At 31.9% G+C, this 21,796-nt stretch overlaps 4 protein-coding genes across 4 annotated transcripts in view; 2 read left to right on the forward strand and 2 right to left on the reverse strand.

The window, feature by feature from the left end:
- Positions 1-60: 60 nt before the first annotated feature.
- On the reverse strand, positions 61-3,956 carry LOC106106480 (DNA methyltransferase 1-associated protein 1). Its single transcript, XM_013287060.1, has 8 exons — positions 3,589-3,956; positions 3,146-3,309; positions 2,629-2,847; positions 2,224-2,355; positions 1,892-2,155; positions 1,402-1,543; positions 1,033-1,187; positions 61-552 (listed from the first exon to the last, which is right to left on the reverse strand). The coding sequence occupies exons 1-8, from the start codon at positions 3,791-3,793 to the stop codon at positions 442-444; spliced, it is 1,392 nt and encodes a 463-aa protein (XP_013142514.1). The 5' UTR covers positions 3,794-3,956; the 3' UTR covers positions 61-441.
- A 747-nt stretch (positions 3,957-4,703) lies between these two features.
- Positions 4,704-9,121, reverse strand: LOC106106797 (retinoid-inducible serine carboxypeptidase-like). Its single transcript, XM_013287456.1, has 9 exons — positions 9,026-9,121; positions 7,677-7,900; positions 7,101-7,200; positions 6,808-6,938; positions 6,318-6,636; positions 5,841-6,038; positions 5,495-5,572; positions 5,061-5,215; positions 4,704-4,805 (listed from the first exon to the last, which is right to left on the reverse strand). Exons 1-9 carry the CDS (start codon positions 9,075-9,077, stop codon positions 4,743-4,745), a joined length of 1,320 nt encoding a protein of 439 aa, XP_013142910.1. The 5' UTR covers positions 9,078-9,121; the 3' UTR covers positions 4,704-4,742.
- A 576-nt stretch (positions 9,122-9,697) lies between these two features.
- LOC106106795 (retinoid-inducible serine carboxypeptidase-like) lies at positions 9,698-12,658 on the forward strand. Its single transcript, XM_013287455.1, has 9 exons — positions 9,698-9,820; positions 10,122-10,348; positions 10,525-10,624; positions 10,695-10,825; positions 11,153-11,450; positions 11,644-11,802; positions 11,881-11,958; positions 12,231-12,385; positions 12,560-12,658. Exons 1-9 carry the CDS (start codon positions 9,736-9,738, stop codon positions 12,620-12,622), a joined length of 1,296 nt encoding a protein of 431 aa, XP_013142909.1. The 5' UTR covers positions 9,698-9,735; the 3' UTR covers positions 12,623-12,658.
- Positions 12,659-17,251: 4,593 nt separating this feature from the next.
- LOC106106400 (facilitated trehalose transporter Tret1-like) overlaps positions 17,252-21,796 on the forward strand; it is a 14,865-nt gene continuing 10,320 nt past the window's right edge. Inside the window, exon 1 of the mRNA XM_013286977.1 lies at positions 17,252-17,485. Coding sequence (XP_013142431.1) covers positions 17,453-17,485 — 33 coding nt within the window. The 5' untranslated portion in view covers positions 17,252-17,452. The remainder of the gene's footprint in view (positions 17,486-21,796) is intronic.

A 21,796-nucleotide genomic window follows, 5' to 3' on the forward strand; every position in this document is an offset into this window, starting at 1 on the left:
AAAAACAAAAATACAAAACATCACATTTATTATGCAATATAATATTTCCATTACATTATATTCCTACAATACAATATTAAAGGCCTATCCCACAACTGGCTGATAGATGCTCAGATATCTTAAAAATGACGTCACTGACAGAACGGAACACTTCTGATATTTTCGTAACATATTTTTACACATTGTTTTGTTATCAGACAATTTATAATTTGGTGGGACAGGTCATTAGTATAGACGGTCATTAGTATAGACAACAATCAAATTGATCCAAGTAAAGTACAGTGTATTAAATATCTACATTATAATCGCAAACATTTTAAATTGATACATGAGTTGGATAATGTAATGTAAATTGTTCATAAGGTAAGGTTTTACTATGAATATCACTTCACAGTCACCAAGTCTTTACAAAGCCCGATTAAAAGCTCCGCAGAGGCAATACTAGATGGTGTTGTTATGTGAACCCGGAGAGCCAACTACATCAATGATTTCACCGAGAGGCTTTGTGTCAGCTTCAGACGTGTTACATAATGATGGCGGGATAGTCAATGTCTGAAATAGAGTTTGTATTAATAATTATGTAAAACTAGCTGTCTCCTGCTACTCTCCATGCGGATTTAGAAAAAATATTAATAGCCTATGTATTATTTCACATTATGATTTACATCAATGCTAAATTACATTCAGATCCATGGTGTGGATATCTAATAACAGACATCTTTCCCTCCATCCAAGCATTCACATCTTACTAATATTACAAATACGAAAGTTTGGATAGATGGATGTTTGTCAGAGTTTGTAGCCTAAACTGCTGAATGGATCCTAATGAAATTTGGCACAAATGTAAAACATAGTCTGGAAGAACACATAGGCTACTTGCTTTTGTTTTTTTTTTTAACTCCACGAAAACAAGTCGCGGACAAAAACTAGTTTATGATATTAGAAAGATGAAAATAGTATGATTGTTTCTACTACAATTTCTTGATACATTAACTGATTGAAAAAATCCTACTGTTAAATAAAAGATTTTACCTTCCCAGGATTGAGTGCTTCATACTGATGTCTTAATGCTTGCAATTCAAATTCATACGAATTCAAAGCGTTCTTGAGGTCTATAGCTAAAGCGAGATCTGAGCGCAGCTCATTAAAATGTTTGCATATAGACTCCGTTGGAGTTGGAGCGACATCTGAAATAAAAACTTATTTATAACATTCATATATAAGATAAATAAGGAATCAAGAACTAGCTGGTATCAAATTCGTCTGTGGTAAATTTAAAATACATTAACAATTTCCTTTCCTGACTATCGCATTTATAATTATATAGTAACAATTTTAAATGGTTCACACCAGCTATACCTTTAACATAATGTAATATCAAAGTATTATAAACATAAATACCAATATTCATAAGTCGCAATTCCTGTTCAATTGCCTTGGTCTTCCGCTGTCCTACACCAGGAGGCAGCTTCATGCGCTGCGAGCGCAGCCACACGCCCGTGCCGCGCGCCTCCGGGAACTTTATACCTGACCATTCTACTGTCTGGATAATATAAAAGGACAGAATTAAATTAAACATCCATATTTTTGAATATCGAAGTATATAAGTCCAGAAACTTTTGTACACCAGCGATCCATCAAATGTGAAATTGTGACCTTTTCGTACATCTTTTTAAATATCATGTCAGCCCAAATGCATATGCACACTGGTTATTAGTATTCTCCATCTGCATACATTTTTGTGGCAACACATACAATTTTCTGAACTACTAAGATATCTAACATAACAAAATAAATTTTAACAACATTATTATTAAATGTAGTTCTATTTTTGGGATAAAAAAATGGTATAATTTAAATTCAAAGTACTTAAGGCAATTAAAAACCTTACCACAGTTTCAATAGCTCTCATAGGTCTTTGTTGTGAAGCAAGTTTCTTCTTATGTAGTTTTCTGTCATGTCGTCTAGCAATGCTCGAAGACACTGTAGATGGTGTGTTCATTCCATCATTGGATATAGCTGTTTGGTTAGCCACAGCACTGTTACCATCCGCTCTTGATATCAATTTCTGAAGATCTTGAGTTTTTCTTTCTCTTTCACGTTTTCTGGCTTCGATTTTCTTCAATTCAGCCAGTAACATTTGTTCTTCTTCTATCTGCAATGAAAAAAAAACATTAATTATTTTTTAATACATACAATTTTTTACATTGTTTATAAATTTACCTGTTCTTTGGTCCTGTCGAATAATCGTCGTAATTGTTCTTTTCTCTTCCTCTCATGTTCTGCATCATAATGATATACCCGTTTCTCTCCATTCACCATGGTCACTGTATTTGACCAAGGATTTGTTTTCACCTATGAATTAAAATAATTTCAAAACATAGACTTGATTGGTTCTTCAATGTATCTAATTGTGATACTATTAAATACTAAAATTATAGCCTTTGTTACTAAGTGATGTCATAACTTTCTAATGGTGAAAGATTTTTTTGAAATCGGCCCAGTAGTTTTTGAGTTATTCCAATATATACAAAAATAAAAATCTTCCCTCTTTATAATATTACTATAGATTAAATATTTTATCTGCTAAATGCAAATGAAGTGAATAAAGTTTTAGTTTTAATTAACCTTGCTGAGAATGCCACAAATGTTGTAATATCTCTCCTTTAGGTCTTCCACACTTCTATCCCTAAAGGCAGCACGATCCCATCTATCATGGATGATAATGAAACGGAGATCAAAGCGCTGGCACAGGTCCATTAAGTGATCCGTCTCTGCCTGACTCCAATCTTCAGATTTCAGATATTGATTGTATTCAGACTCTGAATATGATGGTATTGAAACTTGCTGAAAGAACATAACTACAATTACAATTTGTACCAAAAACTACAATGAATGTTATGCTCCATACATTCCAATAAAATTGGAAATCTCACTAGACTGACAGCTCAACATAATTTCATAGTTGTAACAGTGTCTTAAATGATAAGGCAACACTTAAACTGCAATTTCCTTTATAATTTTAATATCAATCAGAATGTAAGTGACATTTATGAAGCAACACATTTAAGTTTAGTTTCAGCATTTTGGCCAAAGTCATAAATTAGAATAGATAACCTTATATCTCTAGCTTTAAATTACATACCTTATTAAATTGCGCAAATGGATATTCTTTACTTTCATCTGTTTTTCTTTTCCAATGATAGAAGACTGCATTATCTTTACGAGCTGGGTTTGTAAACGGAGCCCACACCCATTTCCTTACCTTTCTCATACCAAGCTTTGCTTTGGTTTGCTTGTAAGCTTTGCCTTTAATTAAACGTCATTATGTATAACATTTATAAGAATATAAACTGTTAAATAACAACTATCAATACATTAACATAAAGTTTTCTAGTTAAAGATGGTTTAAAGTACTATTTAATTCACCTATACATTTAACAAACTATGCTCTAGAGAAATTTCAGACACCATACTACTACATACCATAATTTTATTGATCAGGTTTTACATAACCTATTAGAAACTGAATACCAGTGCGCTTTTAATTAATAGATAATTTACAAATTATTTCATAGTGTAATTTACCTGTATCAGTTGGTAAAAGTGGAGGCAGATCTTTGTTGTCATTGTATAGTAATGCAAAAACCTCCCGATGCATTCCTTCAGGTCTACGAGCAGCTTTCGCCGTCACATACTTCTTTTTCATTTTATCACCATGAAGAATGCTATCTCTGGTGATTTCTGCAGTCCCAGGCTGTTCAATGTCTAATATATCAAGAATATCAGCCATTTTTGTTTAAATCTTAAGTATACTGGCTTCTTATCTTATACACTGATTTTGCTCTAAATTAAAATTAAGTTTGATTACTTAACGCTATCATTTGCAGGGAATTAACTTTAAAACTACGATAATTTTTTATCGAATTCGATGAATTGACAAATGAATATAGATGACTTTGACAGTTGTTGCTTGACGGCAGTTTACGTGATGACAAGATCAAAGAGTAAGTCCACAGTATACTTTTTATTTTGTCTGTGGTTTGGCAACTAAAGATATTTAAAATTGCGCGTAGTTTAATATTTATTTACAATTTTCTTAGCGTTAAATAAGTTTATATTATATACAAAATCATGCGGTATGATTATGCAAAACATTTTAAAGTTACATAAGACTTATAAAGCAAAAAGTTATAAAACTCTTAATAACGGTTTAACTAAGTTTTAGACTCAACATCATTTGTAGTTATCGCTTTTTAGAACACAATTTAGCCGATGTATGTAGAGGGTTAATTATAACACCTTTATGTCTAAAAATTCTGACTTGCTGATAAACATTTCAGTGCATCACATATTTCACTTACGTTATTTTTTCTAATACTCTTAAGGAAGTTAAGCTAAGTTCAATAAAATAGGAGTATTTGATGTAATATACTGGGTCATAGTATTCAATTGAGATGAAACGGCGGCGTCTAAGGAAAGTAGCCTTGGAAAACTAGTATCTATTACGAGAGGGCACCCCGATCTGTTCGAGAAGCCAACTTGACCCGGCCATTGTAGATTCTCAAGCCGCTGTAACTGACCTAAAATAACAATCTTCAAAGGAAAATTCGAATAGTGCTCTGTGCATTCTTATGTTAGGAGGGTATATATGGCCATTGAATATTTACTCATTATGCAAGTTTTCATAATAAAATGTAAAATTAAACTCTTATTTTTATTTTATTAACAATTATTTAAAATTATCCAAACGTCGTCATATCACGCAGAACAGCACTAAGCGCTTCTGGACTAGATTTCGGTGCCTGTAACCAAAATGTATTAAATGTTACCAATGGATTGCGAACTTCGTCATTTTATATTCTCACTAAGGAAAACATTATAAACCGGCACCAAACGAACCATATTTAAACAGTAATTAACGACTTTCTTATCATTACAGTCCATTTCAATTAAAAAATAATTTTAAAAATATTACCCTACCGCAAGGCTTGTATCGTGTATGTAACTTTGAATAATAGCAGCATTAATATATTTACAAATACCCGTATCGCACTTACGCTGTGACTTCCTGTATTGATCCAGAAGAATCTGAAGTTTCCATGAGCTTTGTAATATCCTTCGAGACGGTCGTTCACCCAGAGAGGTCGACGAGGGGAGTTTTTATATTGTTTAGCTCCTGCCCATTCAAGTCTATCAACCCATAGTATTTGTCCTGCAATATATTTATTTAGTTTAGGGCCTGTCCCACCCTGGTTATTAGAGTCTAAGATAACTTAAAAATGACGTCACTGTCAGATGAGGTAACAAAATCCGATATTTCGTCAAACATTTTACACGTTGAATTGTTATCAGACAATTTACAATTTGATGGGACCGGCCCTTAGACTTTTAAATCTGATGTCAAATCATGAATCAAAAAGATGTAAGCAGTAAAGTTTGTAGAATATTTAGTGAAATAATAATTCAGGAATTATAGATTATTTTTTCTCACCTGGAGTAGAACAGATTAGGTCCGCATTACCATTGTAAACCGTAAGTATAATGTCTGTTTCGTTTAGTAATTTTTCAACTGAAAATGAAACAAAACAGTGTATAAGTAAGCATTAGGAAATAGGATTTGTCCATACAAAGCTGTTATTAAATTTAAATATCCTCTAACGAATTTGCTTAAGAAAAAACTAAGACCTGAACAGTTCACAGTTTTGTAAGATTTATCTAAACGATTTGATAGACATCAGATAAAACTGAGCCTGTATAGCGTGCTTTAGGTATATTTAATTACCTTATGGATCTCTTTGCTATATTAGTACTTAACTTGCAGGATTGAAAAAACTTACTGCCATCAGTGACTGGTTTCATAAAGTCCCCGTTCTGAGCGTTGAAGACCGCATTTGATGATATCTGCCAGCGGACTCTTTCGGGGATTCTTAGTGCTTGCTTTACTCTCGTATTCATTAATATGTTAATATCCCATTCATCATTTGTGCTGCGATACTGAAGAGGTGAATCTCGTATCATCAATTCTCTTGCAGCCTCTAATAAAGTTTAGTTTTTAAATTAAAATATATTAAGTACTAGTTGTTCCTCACGACATCGCTCGCGTGAAATTAAAATAAATAGTAAAAACATAGCCTATGTTACTTAGCGATAACATAGCTTATTAATATTGCAAGAATATTTGAAATCGGTCTAGTAGTTTTTGAGTCATTCCAGTACATACAAAAATCCAAAACTACAAATCTTTCCTCTTTATAACATTAGTATAGATGTCTCGGCTAAAGGCAAAATTATTTAGAGACAAATTAAATGCGTACCATAAGCACTTTTCAGCGTGTCGGGAAGTGTCACATTTCTTGATGACAGAATATCGTAGAAATCGACACTAGTTGTGGCAGCAAACACTGCACGTTGCGTCTGCGCCCATTGGTTCGTTGCTGCGACGTAGGATCCTTCGTTGAACAGTTGCTCAGCTTTTCTAGCAGCTGCTTGAATACTCTCGTAGCCATCTTGGTCAACCAGACCGGCAGCTAACAGTAACGGGCCCCAAGTTAATGTAGCATCCACTGGAGATATCCATGCGTTACCCATGGCGATGCCTCGGAGATTTGACTTCAATGTACCCTCTTTCTCTGCCTGTAATATAAATGATAGCTTTGAAACTAATTTAACCATAAGGTTAGTAACTAATCATAAAGCTTATGATGCAATCAGGATTCAAATATCGTTTAAATTTTACATGGTTTTTATAGTTTTTTTTAAGGATATTAAGAATTCTCGTGAATGTTTTTTTTTAATTCTATTTACCTTGCGCATTTCAATGCCAATGTCGATAGCCATTTTGCCTCCATAGGACTGGCCGTAAATGTACACAGGAACTCCTTCGAATTCAGGATGGGAGTCATAGAATCCTCGCATTAGTTCCACAAAGTCTGTCGCTGTTGAACAGATAATTTTAAATTTTTACCATGGGTTTTCACTCACAATATATACAATTTAAAAAAATGTTATCTTTTTCCTTGTTTTTGGAAAAACAGATTTTTTGGTACAGATATGCAATAAAAATTCGGTAAGTTTTGTAAACAATATGTCTAATTTACCGATTTCCAAATTAGTTTTCGTCAAGTATTGTACATCATCAACATAACTGAATCCAGTACCCACAGGATTATCGACGAACATGACGTTGAAATTTTTAATCTGAAAAAAAAACAGTTTTTTTTTGTGTTAATTTCAAACTCGTTAGTCAGTAATCATTCCTCCAATATCTACCGTAATCATTTAAAGGATTAACTAAACAATCAGTTATAGCAATCATTGATCAATCAAAGATTAATATCACAGACGATTAGATTAAAGTACTTTCTTAACATAACCTAAATTAAAAAAAAATCCAAACATTTATGTTTATTTACAAAGCATCATTAGTGTACACATAGTAGTGTCTGCAGATTTTTTTATTACTAAAATGTAATATAAACACGTATAGATTAACAAATTCGTGTGAATTTTTACCTTTCCTCCTTCCCAGGTTGTTCATACACCAGGCAGGTGTAGAAGCTCTCTAACAATTAAATAGCGTAAACTTTTTTGTAAAGTTAAACTTTAGAAGGTAAGCGTAAACTTTAGAAGGTTCATGCCTTAAGTGTAACATGATTATTGTTTTTAAAACATACCCAAGTATAATTCCTGTCTTTTAGTGCCAGATCTTGTGGTCCAAGAATTTCGAAGTTGCCGATGCCAGTAGAAGAGCCGCCAGGTCCACCCTGCAGCCACACTATAATAGGGCGTTCCGTGTAATGTTGGACTGGAGCCGTTGTGTAGTACAGCCAGTAGAACATATGAGCCCCTTCACGTACAGTAACATAGTCAGATGCTTGCTTGTATGGTCCGAATTGAGCTGGAAATTAAAATTGTGTTTGTTTAGTCTATAAATTCCAAAACGTTCAATAATTTTCATTCAATACAGCATTGTTTCACACACATTGTTATGGTTTTAAACATAACTATTATGTTCATGGATAAACAAATTGTTATTTTGACACTAGATGGTGTTAGTAGCGAGTTAAAACACATTAACGAGAGATTGTGCGTTTACAAAATTTCAATGTTTAAGTATTTTTAGTAGTCTGGAAATACATAGTAGAGTGCAGTATAATTAAAATAACTTAAAAAAACCCTATTAAGTGACGTACCTTTTTTTATTAGCCATTTCTTTATTGATCGTAACGGTGTTTCATTTTTTCCAATTAAAATTGTTATGTACAAATATATCTTAATATAGGTCAACATATGGATATAAAGATATTCTTATAATAAGAGTTCTTTAAGGCAGTTAAGATCCCCTTTAAAATTACTAGATATTACATCTCTCATGCCTAAAACTGGGGAAATCAAAGGACTTATATTGTGAAATGTATTTGAAATGGCCTTTGTTCAAAAGTGCGTAGACAAAACGTGATAATGTCTCAAGAAATTTGTTTTAGTGGTGGCAATATTTGTGTTGATCAGTGCTTAGGCAAGTTTTTGAGTTATTTTTGTTCCAAATGATATTATATTCAATGCTTAATAAGAAGAAATCCTTAAACGTCACGACATTAAAGTTGACATGAGATTGTGCTACCAAATTTATGATAGCTTTATATTAATAATATGAATCCGTTTATTTATGTGTTCATTTTGCTTTGATATAAATTATACAGCTTTATTAGCTTGCGTTTATTAAGATTTCTTACAGTTACAGGGCACCAAATGTAAGAGAGTTCACTATTGACAGAGTTTCATAACATCACTGTTATGTGGCATATTGTAATAGAGTACCCACTAAATATTAGAATACAATTATTTAATTAATTTAAAACGAACACTGTTATCATCTTGAAATGTTTTAATTTAACACACTGGCTCAAAATAGAAACAAATTTTTGAGTGACTTGGAAAAAATAGTTGTTTTAAACTCGGTAAATATTTAGCTTTAACTAGTTTTTGTAAGAACGTTTTATATGTGATAGTGATATCCACTCACCTTCAGAGCAATGACTTACGAAAGCGGTTATTAAAAATATATAAAACAACATGTTTATATAATTGCTCAATCGAAACAAATGATTGTAAACGTCAGCCTTATTTATAAAATGATTTAGAATCAGTGAAATCTTGCAATCTTATGTATAACTTATTGATATCTGATTTCTTTGATACCATTATCTAGATAGTAATCATAATTAGAAAATATAATTATCAAAAACATCAAAGGCGAAAAATATCTTTTTTTTTTCAGATCATTCAGTATTTTTCATTGATTTAACAGATTAAGTGGTAAATAAGGTAAAATTGTTAACACGTCTAAATATTCATTGTTTTAATAAATAAAAAAAATACAGTACTGTCTTTACCGCTCAATTTCTTTTCTATCGCCTAACCTAAGATCCCTTTTTTTCCGTTAACCGTTAAGCATTAGTTTTCGATCTAAATAATAAATTAAAAACAATGAAATACTAGTCTAGTTATAGAGTCAGTTCAAAATAAACGCAAGAAATGTGTCACGATAATTATTTATATAAAAAACGTATAAGCAAATAAGCGGTATTAAACATGTGATAGACACGACCTTTTATTTCTGATTGAATCTATTTGATTATTGATATTGATAAATTAACAATACTTATCTGATATTACAGTTAATATATTTTGCAACTTTCCTTGCGATATGTTTCTCTTGAACACTGTTTAACAATGAAGAAGTGTATACTCGTTTGTATATCAGTGCTTACTATCCTAGTAGGTTTGGCAGAGAGTGAAAATTCATATGAAACAATCAGTAAGTCCACATTAACATATTAGTATTTTCTAGACAAGGCAAGAAAAGTGCTTAATTACATAATTTTATGTAATCGCTTTCAGTTATGGTTAGCTTGTGTACATTTATGGTCGTTTTTTCCTTTTTATAACCACGTAATGAGTACATTGCATACACAATAACAGAAGTATTTCTGTACTTCAAAGTCCTCGCTGGGTAATAATTTTATTAAATTCAAACATTTCATATCGATAAAGATAAATAAAAATTGTCTTTTATTCGAAATGCTGAAGAGTTTTAACAACTTGACTGTTTCTTACAGGGCTTAAAGGAAAAGGATTTAGCAATGTCGCACATACAGTTGCATTTACGAAGATATCAGGCGTAGGGGAACTTTTCTGGCTGTTCTGGCCGAGTCTTGCCGAATACTCCCCTAATCAACCTTTAATAGTGTGGCTAGATGGCGTTACAGGCGTCCCGCCAAGTCTTCGGGCTAATTTCGAAATGTTCGGACCGTTTGGGACTAATTTGAGAAGACAAGAATCATGGGTATGTTTTTTTTTATTCAGTAAATAATGTATTGTGTATACAAGCATTTAAAATCTCAACTTTTATATCCAACTTAATACCAACATTGGTATTAATTTCATTCTCTGTGGGAAAAAGATACAACGATATCAGTGTATGAGTGTTTCAATATTGCAAATTAACTTTTTTTTTTCTAGATTCAATACTTCAATTTGTTGTTAATCGATGCTCCAGTTGGCACTGGATATAGCAAAGCAGAAGACGAGAATAATATTTCTACTAACTTCGAGGATCATGGTATAGTATTTGTGAATGGATGTTTTTTTCTTCGAATTAATTCAGATCTAAGTATATTTATTTTTTCCAGTTGATAACTTAGTTACTATACTAAAATCGTTTTATGGGATACATGAGGAGTATTCTAATACACCAGTTTACATTTTCGGACAAGGACATGGGGCACAGCTAGCGGTTGCTTTAGCAGCTCGTCTTGCTCAGGTGAGTTAGTTTATTATCACCTCTAGAAAATTGTATTTAGTATGTCTAAAGCATTTTCATTTTTAAGAATATGAGTATCACTAATTATAAATTTAATGTTTTACCTTTCGCTGGCTTAATATCAAAGATTTAAATAAGACATATCTTGCTTTATTACATTTTTTAGTATAACTTCCACATTCAAGTCGATACAGTTCATTTACATTTCTCAAAACAATAAAACAACTTAAAAGAATCAAAATTTTTTGGAATACACTTTCGTAAAATTTTTTGATCTCCTGTATCCATGTTAGTACTTAAAATACAACACAAACAATCGCATTACAGAATAACCTATTCAATAACGTTGTAAAAGGAGTTGGTATTGGCAATGGAATAATATCACCGGCGCAAGCGTTGACCAAAATCGGTTTCTACCTTGAAGAGTTTGGAAAGATCGATGCTGACGGACGAAAGGTAGTTGAAAACTTTTCAGATGAAATAAATACACTTACTAATAATGGACGCTATGAAGAAGCTTTCGACTTATTTTTGTCAATAAAGAAAGTCGTTAACATAAACGCTGGTGCGGGTGGACTCAACTTAGATGACATCTCTGAGAAATTGACTCGTGATAAGTTACAAGGTGAGTTATCAAGTAGTTGTAATAAGAACTTTATTTATTTGATCATTGTACACAATCAGAAACGAGAACAAATACTAAAGAAGAAACGGCTTGTTCCACTGGTGAACTCTAAAGATTTCTCTAACAGCTGATCCTTCTGAGTCAAAGACAGAGAAAGTCTGGTGATTTGTTAAAATAAAATATTTTATTTCAGAATACTTCAACAGACGTCTTACAGCAGACCATTATAAGCTTATGGAAGAGACTGTTCCACCACTTATAGGGTTATCTGGCAAAGTAATATACGATGGACAACGTGACGCTGTTTTAAAAGCATTCAGGAATTCTTTAATGAAACCAGCAGTCGACAAGGGTATTTATTATTTTCTAATAATCTTATCTGTGTAACAGTCACTTATTCGACGAAATACAATAATGATTTGTGTTTCAGTGGAATATTTACTTCAGAACACAAACATCTCGGTGACCATTTATAATGGAAATTTAGATGCAATCTCTAATACACCAGGTATGTACTAAATTGTGTTTTACTTTTAGTTTTAATTTGTAATCTATAATTATACTAATATTGCATTGAAATAACTTCAATATTGGGCCTATTTTAAACATTCTTTCACCATTAGAAAGATAATTTATCTATGAGTAATATACGCTATAATTTTACACGGGCGAATTCACGAGCAACAGTTTGTTAATAAACTAATATTAGGTGCAATCTTTTTAAAGAGAAGATGGGTACTGATCAATAGATGGCGTTAGTTCAAATTAAAACTTTTCCAGGTCAATTATTGTGGGTTGACAATTTGCGTTGGTCTGGACAAAAGGATTTCTTGAATTATGTGAGAAAGCCATTTGTAAGAAGCCGTGGCCTTCAGGGTTATTACCGAAAGACGTCGCAGTTGCATTTCTACTGGATGAACTCCGTGGGACAATCGGTAATATTCATTTAATAGTTACATGCATTGGCATACATATTAAGCTTTAAATTAAAATTGAATTGTTTGAAAAGTTAATGGGATTTATTTGAATAAAGTTAGCATGGAAGTCTCATTTAAAATTTCGTTTTTGTCATTTTCTTTTCATTGTTTCACATGAATTATTTTTTACAGGTTCCGCTTGACGGTTACTATGGCATGACGAGAATTCTTCAAATAATTACTAACACTGTGTAATAAAAATAAGGAAATAAATCTATTTTATAAAAGTTAGTAACATATTTTTACGTTATTCCAGATATTATAGACCGTCAAGGATATCTGAACTGGTGGGCATAAGTTAAACTAAATAAATACATTATGACAGCTCACTAACGCTACCATATCAGTTTCAAAAATATGTCTCAAGATTTTTGTTGTATAGAATAGTCTTTACCTACGTCTAACGACATTTTACATGTTTTCTGTCAGAACCAACCGCGATAGCAGCGCCACTTAACGGCCCAGATATCCTTGTTTGACTATACAATATGACGTCATTGGTACGTAAGAATATTAAACCAGTTTTTTTGTACATATTTAAATTATAATCTACTTCCAAAAGGAGAACTGTAATACGTAGCCTCGCAAATATTAAACGAGTTTAATATCCTTGTAATTTCCCTATCAGATATCTCTTAGCAGACGTCAAGGAACCGGTTCAATGCGTAACCTACAAACATCACGTTTATTGAATTAATCCTCACGTGAAATTAACACCGGCTGACTGGAATTGTTAATGTTGGAGCTCTGCATGTAGGTGACTAACTATAACTAATAATTAAATGAAAAGTAAAATAGGTTTAGGGATCCTGTTTATCTTTGCTTACACTGGGGTAACTCCATCTTTGTGACATTATCCTAAACATCGTGAAAGTTGAGATGGATGGATGCATTTTTATTAGAGTTTGTACCCTAAACTGCTTGACGAATCTCGATAACATTTGGCATAGATGTAGCGGATAGTCTGAAAGAACACACAGACTACTCACTTTTATTTTTTTTATTCTACGCGGACGGAGTGGCGGGCGAAAGCTAGTAATCTATATATGTAAAAGAGGAAACTGACTGACAGATAGACTGATATATCAATACACGGCCTAATCTACAGATCCCAGAGACTTACAATTGTGCACATAGATTTCTGTCACTACGTAGGCAAGCAATAAGTACGGAAGGTTCAAAATGACGGTTCCAAAGTTTGTACATATATGATAAAGATCTTTGAAATTCATAAAGTAAAAAAAATAAACTTTGAAAAATCGCCTATTGAATGTTAACAAACATTTAGATTGTATTTCATCTACAATATAATAAACCTGATAACAAAATTATGTCTAAAACCTATAACTATGCTGACAACAGTTTCTTAGTAAACTCGCTGAAGATTTCCCGAGACCTTAGGCAATAAAGATGTTCTACAAAAGGCTATTTATAAGATAGCTCTAGCGCTCTTAGGGCTCAAATTTAATTTACATAATTATTTTTCGTTCGTTAAGAAATTCGTTTTAACCGGATTTAGTCTCTCGAAGTTTCAAAGGGTTACCTTTTGTAATGCTGAATCAGTTTAATAGTTATTTAGTGTCAGACTGTTTTCCTAAACGAATTTATGAAATGTACAAATAATACTTGCTGGTAAATGTTCGTCTGTGTTTTAACATTTTTGTATATTTATAAATTTCATCAAGATCCATTCACCCATTTAAGCTATAAAATCTAACAAACATCCATTTATCCATCTAAACTTTCGCTTTTATAATGTTAGTAAGATTGTAAAGATTTGAGATCCATTCGTTTGATAGTTACAAAGGCATATCTTTACAAATATAACGTCGTTTGTATGAAAACACTCGTGTTACAGTGAAATGAAGATACAAAGTCCGCACGTGACAGTACAGTGAACACTCCTTAAGAAAACCCTTCTATTGGAACAAATTACGTCCGTCTTCAAATAGGGTGTAAGTGGGATATCTAAAATAGGTTACTTTTGCCTCTTTCATCTGTCACATTGCCTCACTTTGAGATTTTCTCAGCTCTTGGGGGATTTACTAAAAGCCCTTCAATAAACAAAATTGTAGACTCGATATACCTGCTTTTGTACACCGTGTTGGGTAAAGTAATTTTGATTGCAGACAAAAGAATTCTATGGAACAAGATGCAGACACATGATGAATACTAAAATGGACTCAAATGTAGTTTTTAAGTGGAATAGTATTTTTAGTTTAACTTTTACCAGAAGCAATTTATAGCTCTTAATATATTTTACCAGACTTTGTTTCACTTCCATTTTTTATCACCACAAACTGTATAATAATTATAAGTACTTACGTATAATAAATATGCAATGTAAACATAAGCCCTGATTATATTATTCTACAAACGTCGTGACACGAGGTTTTTCTGAAATATAATGACAGCGACACAAAACGGGTTTGGACTTTAAAACTCATTTTATTTTTAACTTTTTTAGAGGACATACTTATTTATGAATGTCCTTATCAATAATGTTTTTTCTGGACAAGGATAATGTGCAATTATACAGATTTTAATGTCATCACCTTGTCTTATCTGTTTATTTTGATTATTTATTAACTGAACATCGGTAGACCAAAGGTTGATGATGATGATGATGATGATGGTGATGGTGATGATGATGATAAAAATCGTATGAGCTTTTATATTTCCTATGGATGAAAAACACAAATATTTCCTCACAATATTGACATAGTTAAACGGTCACACGTTAGCAAGAAAATAAAAACCACAGGTTTGTTAACAAATATTTAACTAATCTATCGAATAGATGAAAATTTGTCATGCGATAATTGTTTGAAGAAAAGATTATCAAGTATTATGTTGTGATTAGCGTCCAGTCACATGAAGCGATAGACCATAGTTCATTCGACTCTGACGACATTAAACACTTCGACGTGATTTATTTATTACAACCATATTGTTACATCATATCATTCGGAAATATTTACTTTAAGTTTGGTTTTGTTTCCGGTGTTATTTCCTATGAAGATGAAGAATCGGAAATTTTAGAGAAGTTAGGGCCCGTCTCACCAAATTGTAAATTGTCTAATAACAATCCAACATGTGAAATATGTGATGGTAATATCGGTCTTTGTTCCCTTATCTGACAGTGACGTCATTTTTAAGCTGAGTCTCTATCAGCCAGTGGTGGGATAGGCCCTAAGTCTCATAGAACAGTCACGTCTTGAATATCTTTCTTAAGGTTATCCTTAAGGAAGTGTGACCTTCATTCAGATAGAGGACAAACAGAGAAAAATTCTTTTCCCAACAATTTCTTCCCGTTGCCATCTTCCTTCACTTCAGTCTAGAATGAAATAGGGGAAGTCCCTAAAACCTACTTCATTCTAGTGTTTATTGTTTGTCATCTACTATGTATAAATCTTAAAGAAGAGTCATTAAATTACTAAAGTTATGCATTGCTGTGTCTCTTATATGTGATTAACATGTGTGTCAAACATTCACTTCTAATTGTTACATTAGTCACGCGGTACTCTTTAGTGATTTTAATTTCTTGTTTATGTCTTTGTAAAAATCTATTATTGTATACTAAAAAAAGATTTACTTGTATTTAATACGTAGAAAGTAGTCGATCCAGAGAAAGTATCTTAGTCTGATTTGTCCTGTAACCCTGAGAACTAGTAATGCTAAGTACTGAAATGTATCACTTTCTGTACTTAGTGTATTTTTTTATAAAATGTTAAATGTTGCCCGCGACATCGTGTGCGCAGTAAAAGAAAAAAACTACGTGTCCCTCGGGAATCTGCCATTTTTAAGGATGAAACGTGTGATAGCTTGCTAATTTTCGCATTTTCTGTAATCATTCAAGGTTCACAACAGGCGAATGCCGGGAATCTTAATAAAATTATCTATTTATTGGCAATATCAATTTTTAACTGATAATAAACATCAAGCTATATTTATGTGGTTAAAAGTACCACACCAGTTATTTATTTAACAACAATGAGGTGGAAACAGATGGATGGTATACGTAATAACACCCATACAAAGCTAATGAATGCATTTTATATGAACATTTAATTTTTCAAGCATGTTGCTATTTTGTTTTATTTCACGCTGATACGAGTATCTTTCTCCTAGTTCGCTTACATAGTTATAGTTAAAACTATAATAATTAAGACTAGGCTTATATAAAAATTAGCATTTGAAACATAAATTCATTTGATTGCTATGTAAAAGTATTAAAGCAATATAAATCTAAGGGCCTGTCCCACTGCCTGATAGAGGCTCAAATATCTTAAAATGGCATCACTGTCAGATAAGGGAACAAAATCCGATATTTTAATCATATATTTTATACGTTGGATTGTTATCAGACAATTAACAATTTAGTGGGACAGGCCCTAAGTAAAAATTTTTACATAAAAAATCTAGAAACGCTTAAAATACCATATCAGAATCGAACCCGCGACATTTTCGAATATCGCACTATTTCGTGTGGTAAAATAAACATACTTTTTTCTAAACTACATAGTAATTCGCGATGTGTCCTCGACAAATTTTCAAGATCCAATCACAATGCGCTAGCAAATATTTACTACCCTCGACCCATTTACATCGAGTCTCCTTCAATTTTATATCTTCATTGACTACATGTTAGCGAAATACTTCTAACAGTTTGGTGAATAAAAAAATAAATAACACAATATGATTGACAAGTACTTAACACGATATGGATTATCATAGCTCACATGACTTTTGTAAACGTTCCTTTTTTATTTATTTTTTTCTTTCGGTTGTCAATAATTAAAAGATCTGTGTGGCCAGGTCGAGTCTGCATTCGATGCCGGCAGTCGGTATCGCCGGTGTGTCGTTTCGCTCCGTAAAGTTACGTTTTCCTTACGATTATTTTTTCTTATTGTTACTTTTTTCTTCTGTTTAAGTTTTATGTAATTATATCAACAATACTGGACGTTTAGTTATCGAACTTGCTTGTTTGTGTTAAAAGTGCTTTTAGTTTGAAGATATTTCACAATGACAATTATATCACCGGCTTTTCTCAAGCAGGTTTGTTTATCTTTTTAATTTATGTTTTAATTATTTTTTTCTTTATATTTATTTATTTGTAAATTCTTAGCGGATGCCTATTTTTCTAATTAAAAATAATAGCAACTAAACAAAAATACTTGCTTCAGATTTTAAGTCAATTCTTATTAAGAACTGACGGCTAATTTAGTCTACGATACATTTTAAAAATTATATCTTAAATGCATTGAAAATAAACAATCATTGTTGATATCGATTAATTCATATTGTTAAATCAATCGTGAACTCCGTTCTTTTATTAATACTGAAACAACAGTACAAAAGTCTCTTCCTATCTCTATATTTTCAAACAGAATGCGAGGGAAGACAACATGTTTTTGTACATCATTTTCAGCAGTGAAAACTCACGGTTATTATACTGTCGTGCAGTGTTTATAGTATCGAGTATGAACTCAAAGGTGTGTGACTGTAAACAAAGGAATTAACCGCGATTGGTAACATTTCGTTGTCATCTTTTTTGATTGGTTTAAAGAAATGTATTAAACATCATCATCACCATCATCATCATCATTCATCATCATTTATGTCATATTTTTATTTCACCAATATAATAAACAACGCGAAATTTTAACATTGATTTCATGAGCATGAACATGTATTCCGATACAGGATTAACTGGTAAGCTACAAATTGCTAAGTAGGTTTAACTAATGTATTAATTCTAGTAATTGTTTATTGAATTCCTGAAAATTAATGGATTTTAATTTTATTAGGACGTTGCGAATTGTTTTACTGATACGATTTTAAAATGAACAATCAAAAGTCATTATTTTAGCGGATAGCGTGAGAAAACATGTACAAGACACAGGAAAAAGAAGTATAAATTATTTATAAAGATTTAAATTTTCACATATTAAATACATTGCATTTAAATCATACTATGACTACGTTATACTAAATAATAATTAAATAATTTAAATTTAAAACTGAACTTTTAAAATATGCGTAAAACTAACAGACGTAAAATATTAGCTCGTAAGTTAACGATTTGACGTAATGTAAATTTGAGTTTAAATTTACCTAGATTTATCATATACTAGCTGTTGTCCGCGATTTCGTCCAAACAATACTAAGTTTAAAAAAGTAACTTATAATATACCCGCCTGTGTCTAGCCTTCAGTGAATGTCCGCAACAAATGCAACTTGCGGACAGACAGACAGACAGACAGAAATCTTTTAAAGGCGATTATCGTTATTAGCAACGCAAATACATCATCTTCCCGAAATCTGGAGTTTTTATCTTGATATTACAAACAGACAATCCAATTTTATTATATGTATAGATAGACTGATATAAATAGACGAAACTAACTAAATATATGTAAAATTACGCAAGGATCATTAGACTTGAATACGGCAAAATTATTTGTTCAGAACCATAATTTCTTTGCAAATGACACGTTCAACACAATTATATAAATCATACCTCATTTGTATAAATCTCTTTAACTCAGGAGATGAACAGTTGTTAGAGTATTTTACAGTCATTTTGCTTATTTATATAGTAACACTAGCTATTCCCGTGCGATTTCATCAGCATAAAATTATTTTATTCCTTACATGTGTCAAATTGTCCATTGCAAATGTCAAAATGAGATAACATGACAAAACTTGGCAATCTTGCTTCCTTGATGGTGGTAGCAACTTATGGTCTCTTTCCCACATAAGGGTTTTTTATCCAAAATATTTACTCCCTAAATTTAATGGCGTGAAAATACATAGCATAAAGCGTAACGTAAGTATAGGGCTTTTTATTAAATAAAGAATTATTAAAAAATATGCTGTAATTACTGACATCTTAGGCAACAAAGAAGTGTGTGCTTACGCTTTATTATAATAGTATAGATTATTGAAACAAATTTCGCATTTTATTCACAGTTCTTGAGAGAATGTTATGGTAAATATTTAACTGATTTAGTTAATACACACATCTTTGAATATCTTTGAATATTTTCGCCGATGACTTTCGGTTAGTTACATCACGATGTTCTTCTTGATTCTAAGAACATCGGGTAATTGTCCATAATATGAAATTGGAAAATCGAAAAAGAATTTGATACGTGACGCAATTCGAATCCAAGACTTGCAGATTACAAGTCAAGTGCTTGACCCCTAAACCACATATCCTCTTAGTATTATAAATGAAGTAATATATAATTTTGAAATTATTAAAGTATAAATTGGAAAAAAAAATCGTCCACGTGAAATAAAACTTGTAGCCTATGTTACTCACTGACAACGTAGCTTTTTAATGGTAAGAGGATTATTGATTCTTGCCCAGTAGTTTTTGAGTTATTCTCAGAGTTATTTCAATGTATACAAAAAATACAATTATTTTCTCCTTTATAATATTAGTACAGATTCCATAGACGTATTTGTTAATATTTCTACGTATATTTATAAAGCAGAATTATAATACTGCACACGTGTATAAACATCACACAGTGTCAAGACAATATGATTATAAATAAAGTTATAGAGAACACCTGTCTGTATAAGTATTAAGATTCAGTATAAACGTAGGTGTTCACTGTATTTAGATAGTTGCAGGCAGAGTCCCCAGTCCCCACATTTGAGAAGAATTCTATCAATCCTGAATACAATCAATTTGGAGTGACCGAACGTCTTTAACCTTCAAATATTTAACACCGATATGTTTATGGTTTGGTTACTCAAATATATGAGAAGCAAAAGGTTAGCGTGATATGAACATGTTATGCGACGAAATGATGGGGACATAAACCAGAAAGTGTTGAGATTGAATGTGGATGGCTACAAAGGAAGAGGAAGACCGAAGAAAGTATGGATAGATTGTCTGAAAGAAGATATGCTTAAGAAAGGAGTGGATTCAGATATGACGGCTGATAGAGATGTATGCAAGAGCAGCACATACTGTGCCGACCCGATAAGGGATAAGGGCAAGTGGATGATGATGATGACTCAAATATATCCAAAGTCTCTCTGAATAGTTAACTTTCTTGGTCACACGCTATATTTTGCAACCCCATGATTAACGAATTCCTATTCAATATTCCACTAGTCCACTCAACCAAAGTGTTAAGATTGTTTTGTATTGAAACAATGGTAATGTCAGTTCAATCTGTTCTTACAAAATGTAAACATAACATTTCATTTTTATTACATAACTTGGCTTGTATAAAACTCCAGTAGCGATTGAACGTTTGAGTAATTGAACTCCGCATGACTGTTTTTAATTTAACTAGGTAAATTGTATAGATTCAAATAGCATTTTATTATATATGCCCTAAATACATCTTTCACGTTCCATGTACAGATTTTCTTTAATTTTGCTTACTACTCGTATTCTGATATATGCTTATCTCAGGCACACTTTCTCATATCTTTGAGATGGCCACTCGATCCGAGATCAACTGATATCTGTGGTTGAAATAAGCTCGTCTCTATGACGTCGACTTGCTATCTCTTAAGTGTTTTTATTTTTAAATATTTTTTATACATTTATAAATAATTTGGGTTTGAGAAACTTTACGCTCTGTCACTTGCGATTGTTCACTTAAGGTTCTTTTTTAATTGGTATTGTCATGGTCACTAATTATTTATTCTGTAATCAGAAACTGATGTTAGTTTTGCTCAAATAAACAATTAAATATGTCGTATGATTGTAAATATGTTTGTAAAAAACCAACAAACTGCGATGTATCACAATCACGTAGTTTTTTGTTAGTTTTGTGAGAGTTTTTTAATAAAATCTACGGCGTAGTGTCCGTTCAGAGTTTTATATGAAAAAAAAGTCGTGACCCGCTCTGTTAGTTTGGAATTTCTGTCAAATAGTAAATCTGAACACGTAGAAACAACTTTCGAGTATGCGAGTAAATGTTGATATGAAAGATTTTTTTTTATTGAATTACAATGAAAACATTTTATTTTATGTACACTTTAACACAATTTCTTATATTCATTTTCTTTTATTCTTTTTATACAATAATTTGTACGACACATTAAAATAATCCAACTCAATGATTGTGCAAATCTATGGTATAACAATATTGACATTTTGTGGAATATTCTCGTAAATTGCAAACCGATGGAATTTCAGTTTGACTTTACAAGATATCCTTAATTTATTTAAGACTAGCTGTTCCCGTGTGTCTTCATCCGCATGGAATTATAATAACCTTTTTTTTTCAATGTTGGCAGCTTGTAGTTTATGCTCCCTTTCCCACATCATAGTTATTTTACAATGTAAACATGTAACCTGAAGCGTGTAGTAAGTGTTAGGCTTTTTATTAA

This window comes from Papilio polytes, unplaced genomic scaffold (genome assembly GCF_000836215.1).
Source record: "Papilio polytes unplaced genomic scaffold, Ppol_1.0 DF822178.1, whole genome shotgun sequence".
Classification (NCBI taxonomy): domain Eukaryota; kingdom Metazoa; phylum Arthropoda; class Insecta; order Lepidoptera; family Papilionidae; genus Papilio; species Papilio polytes.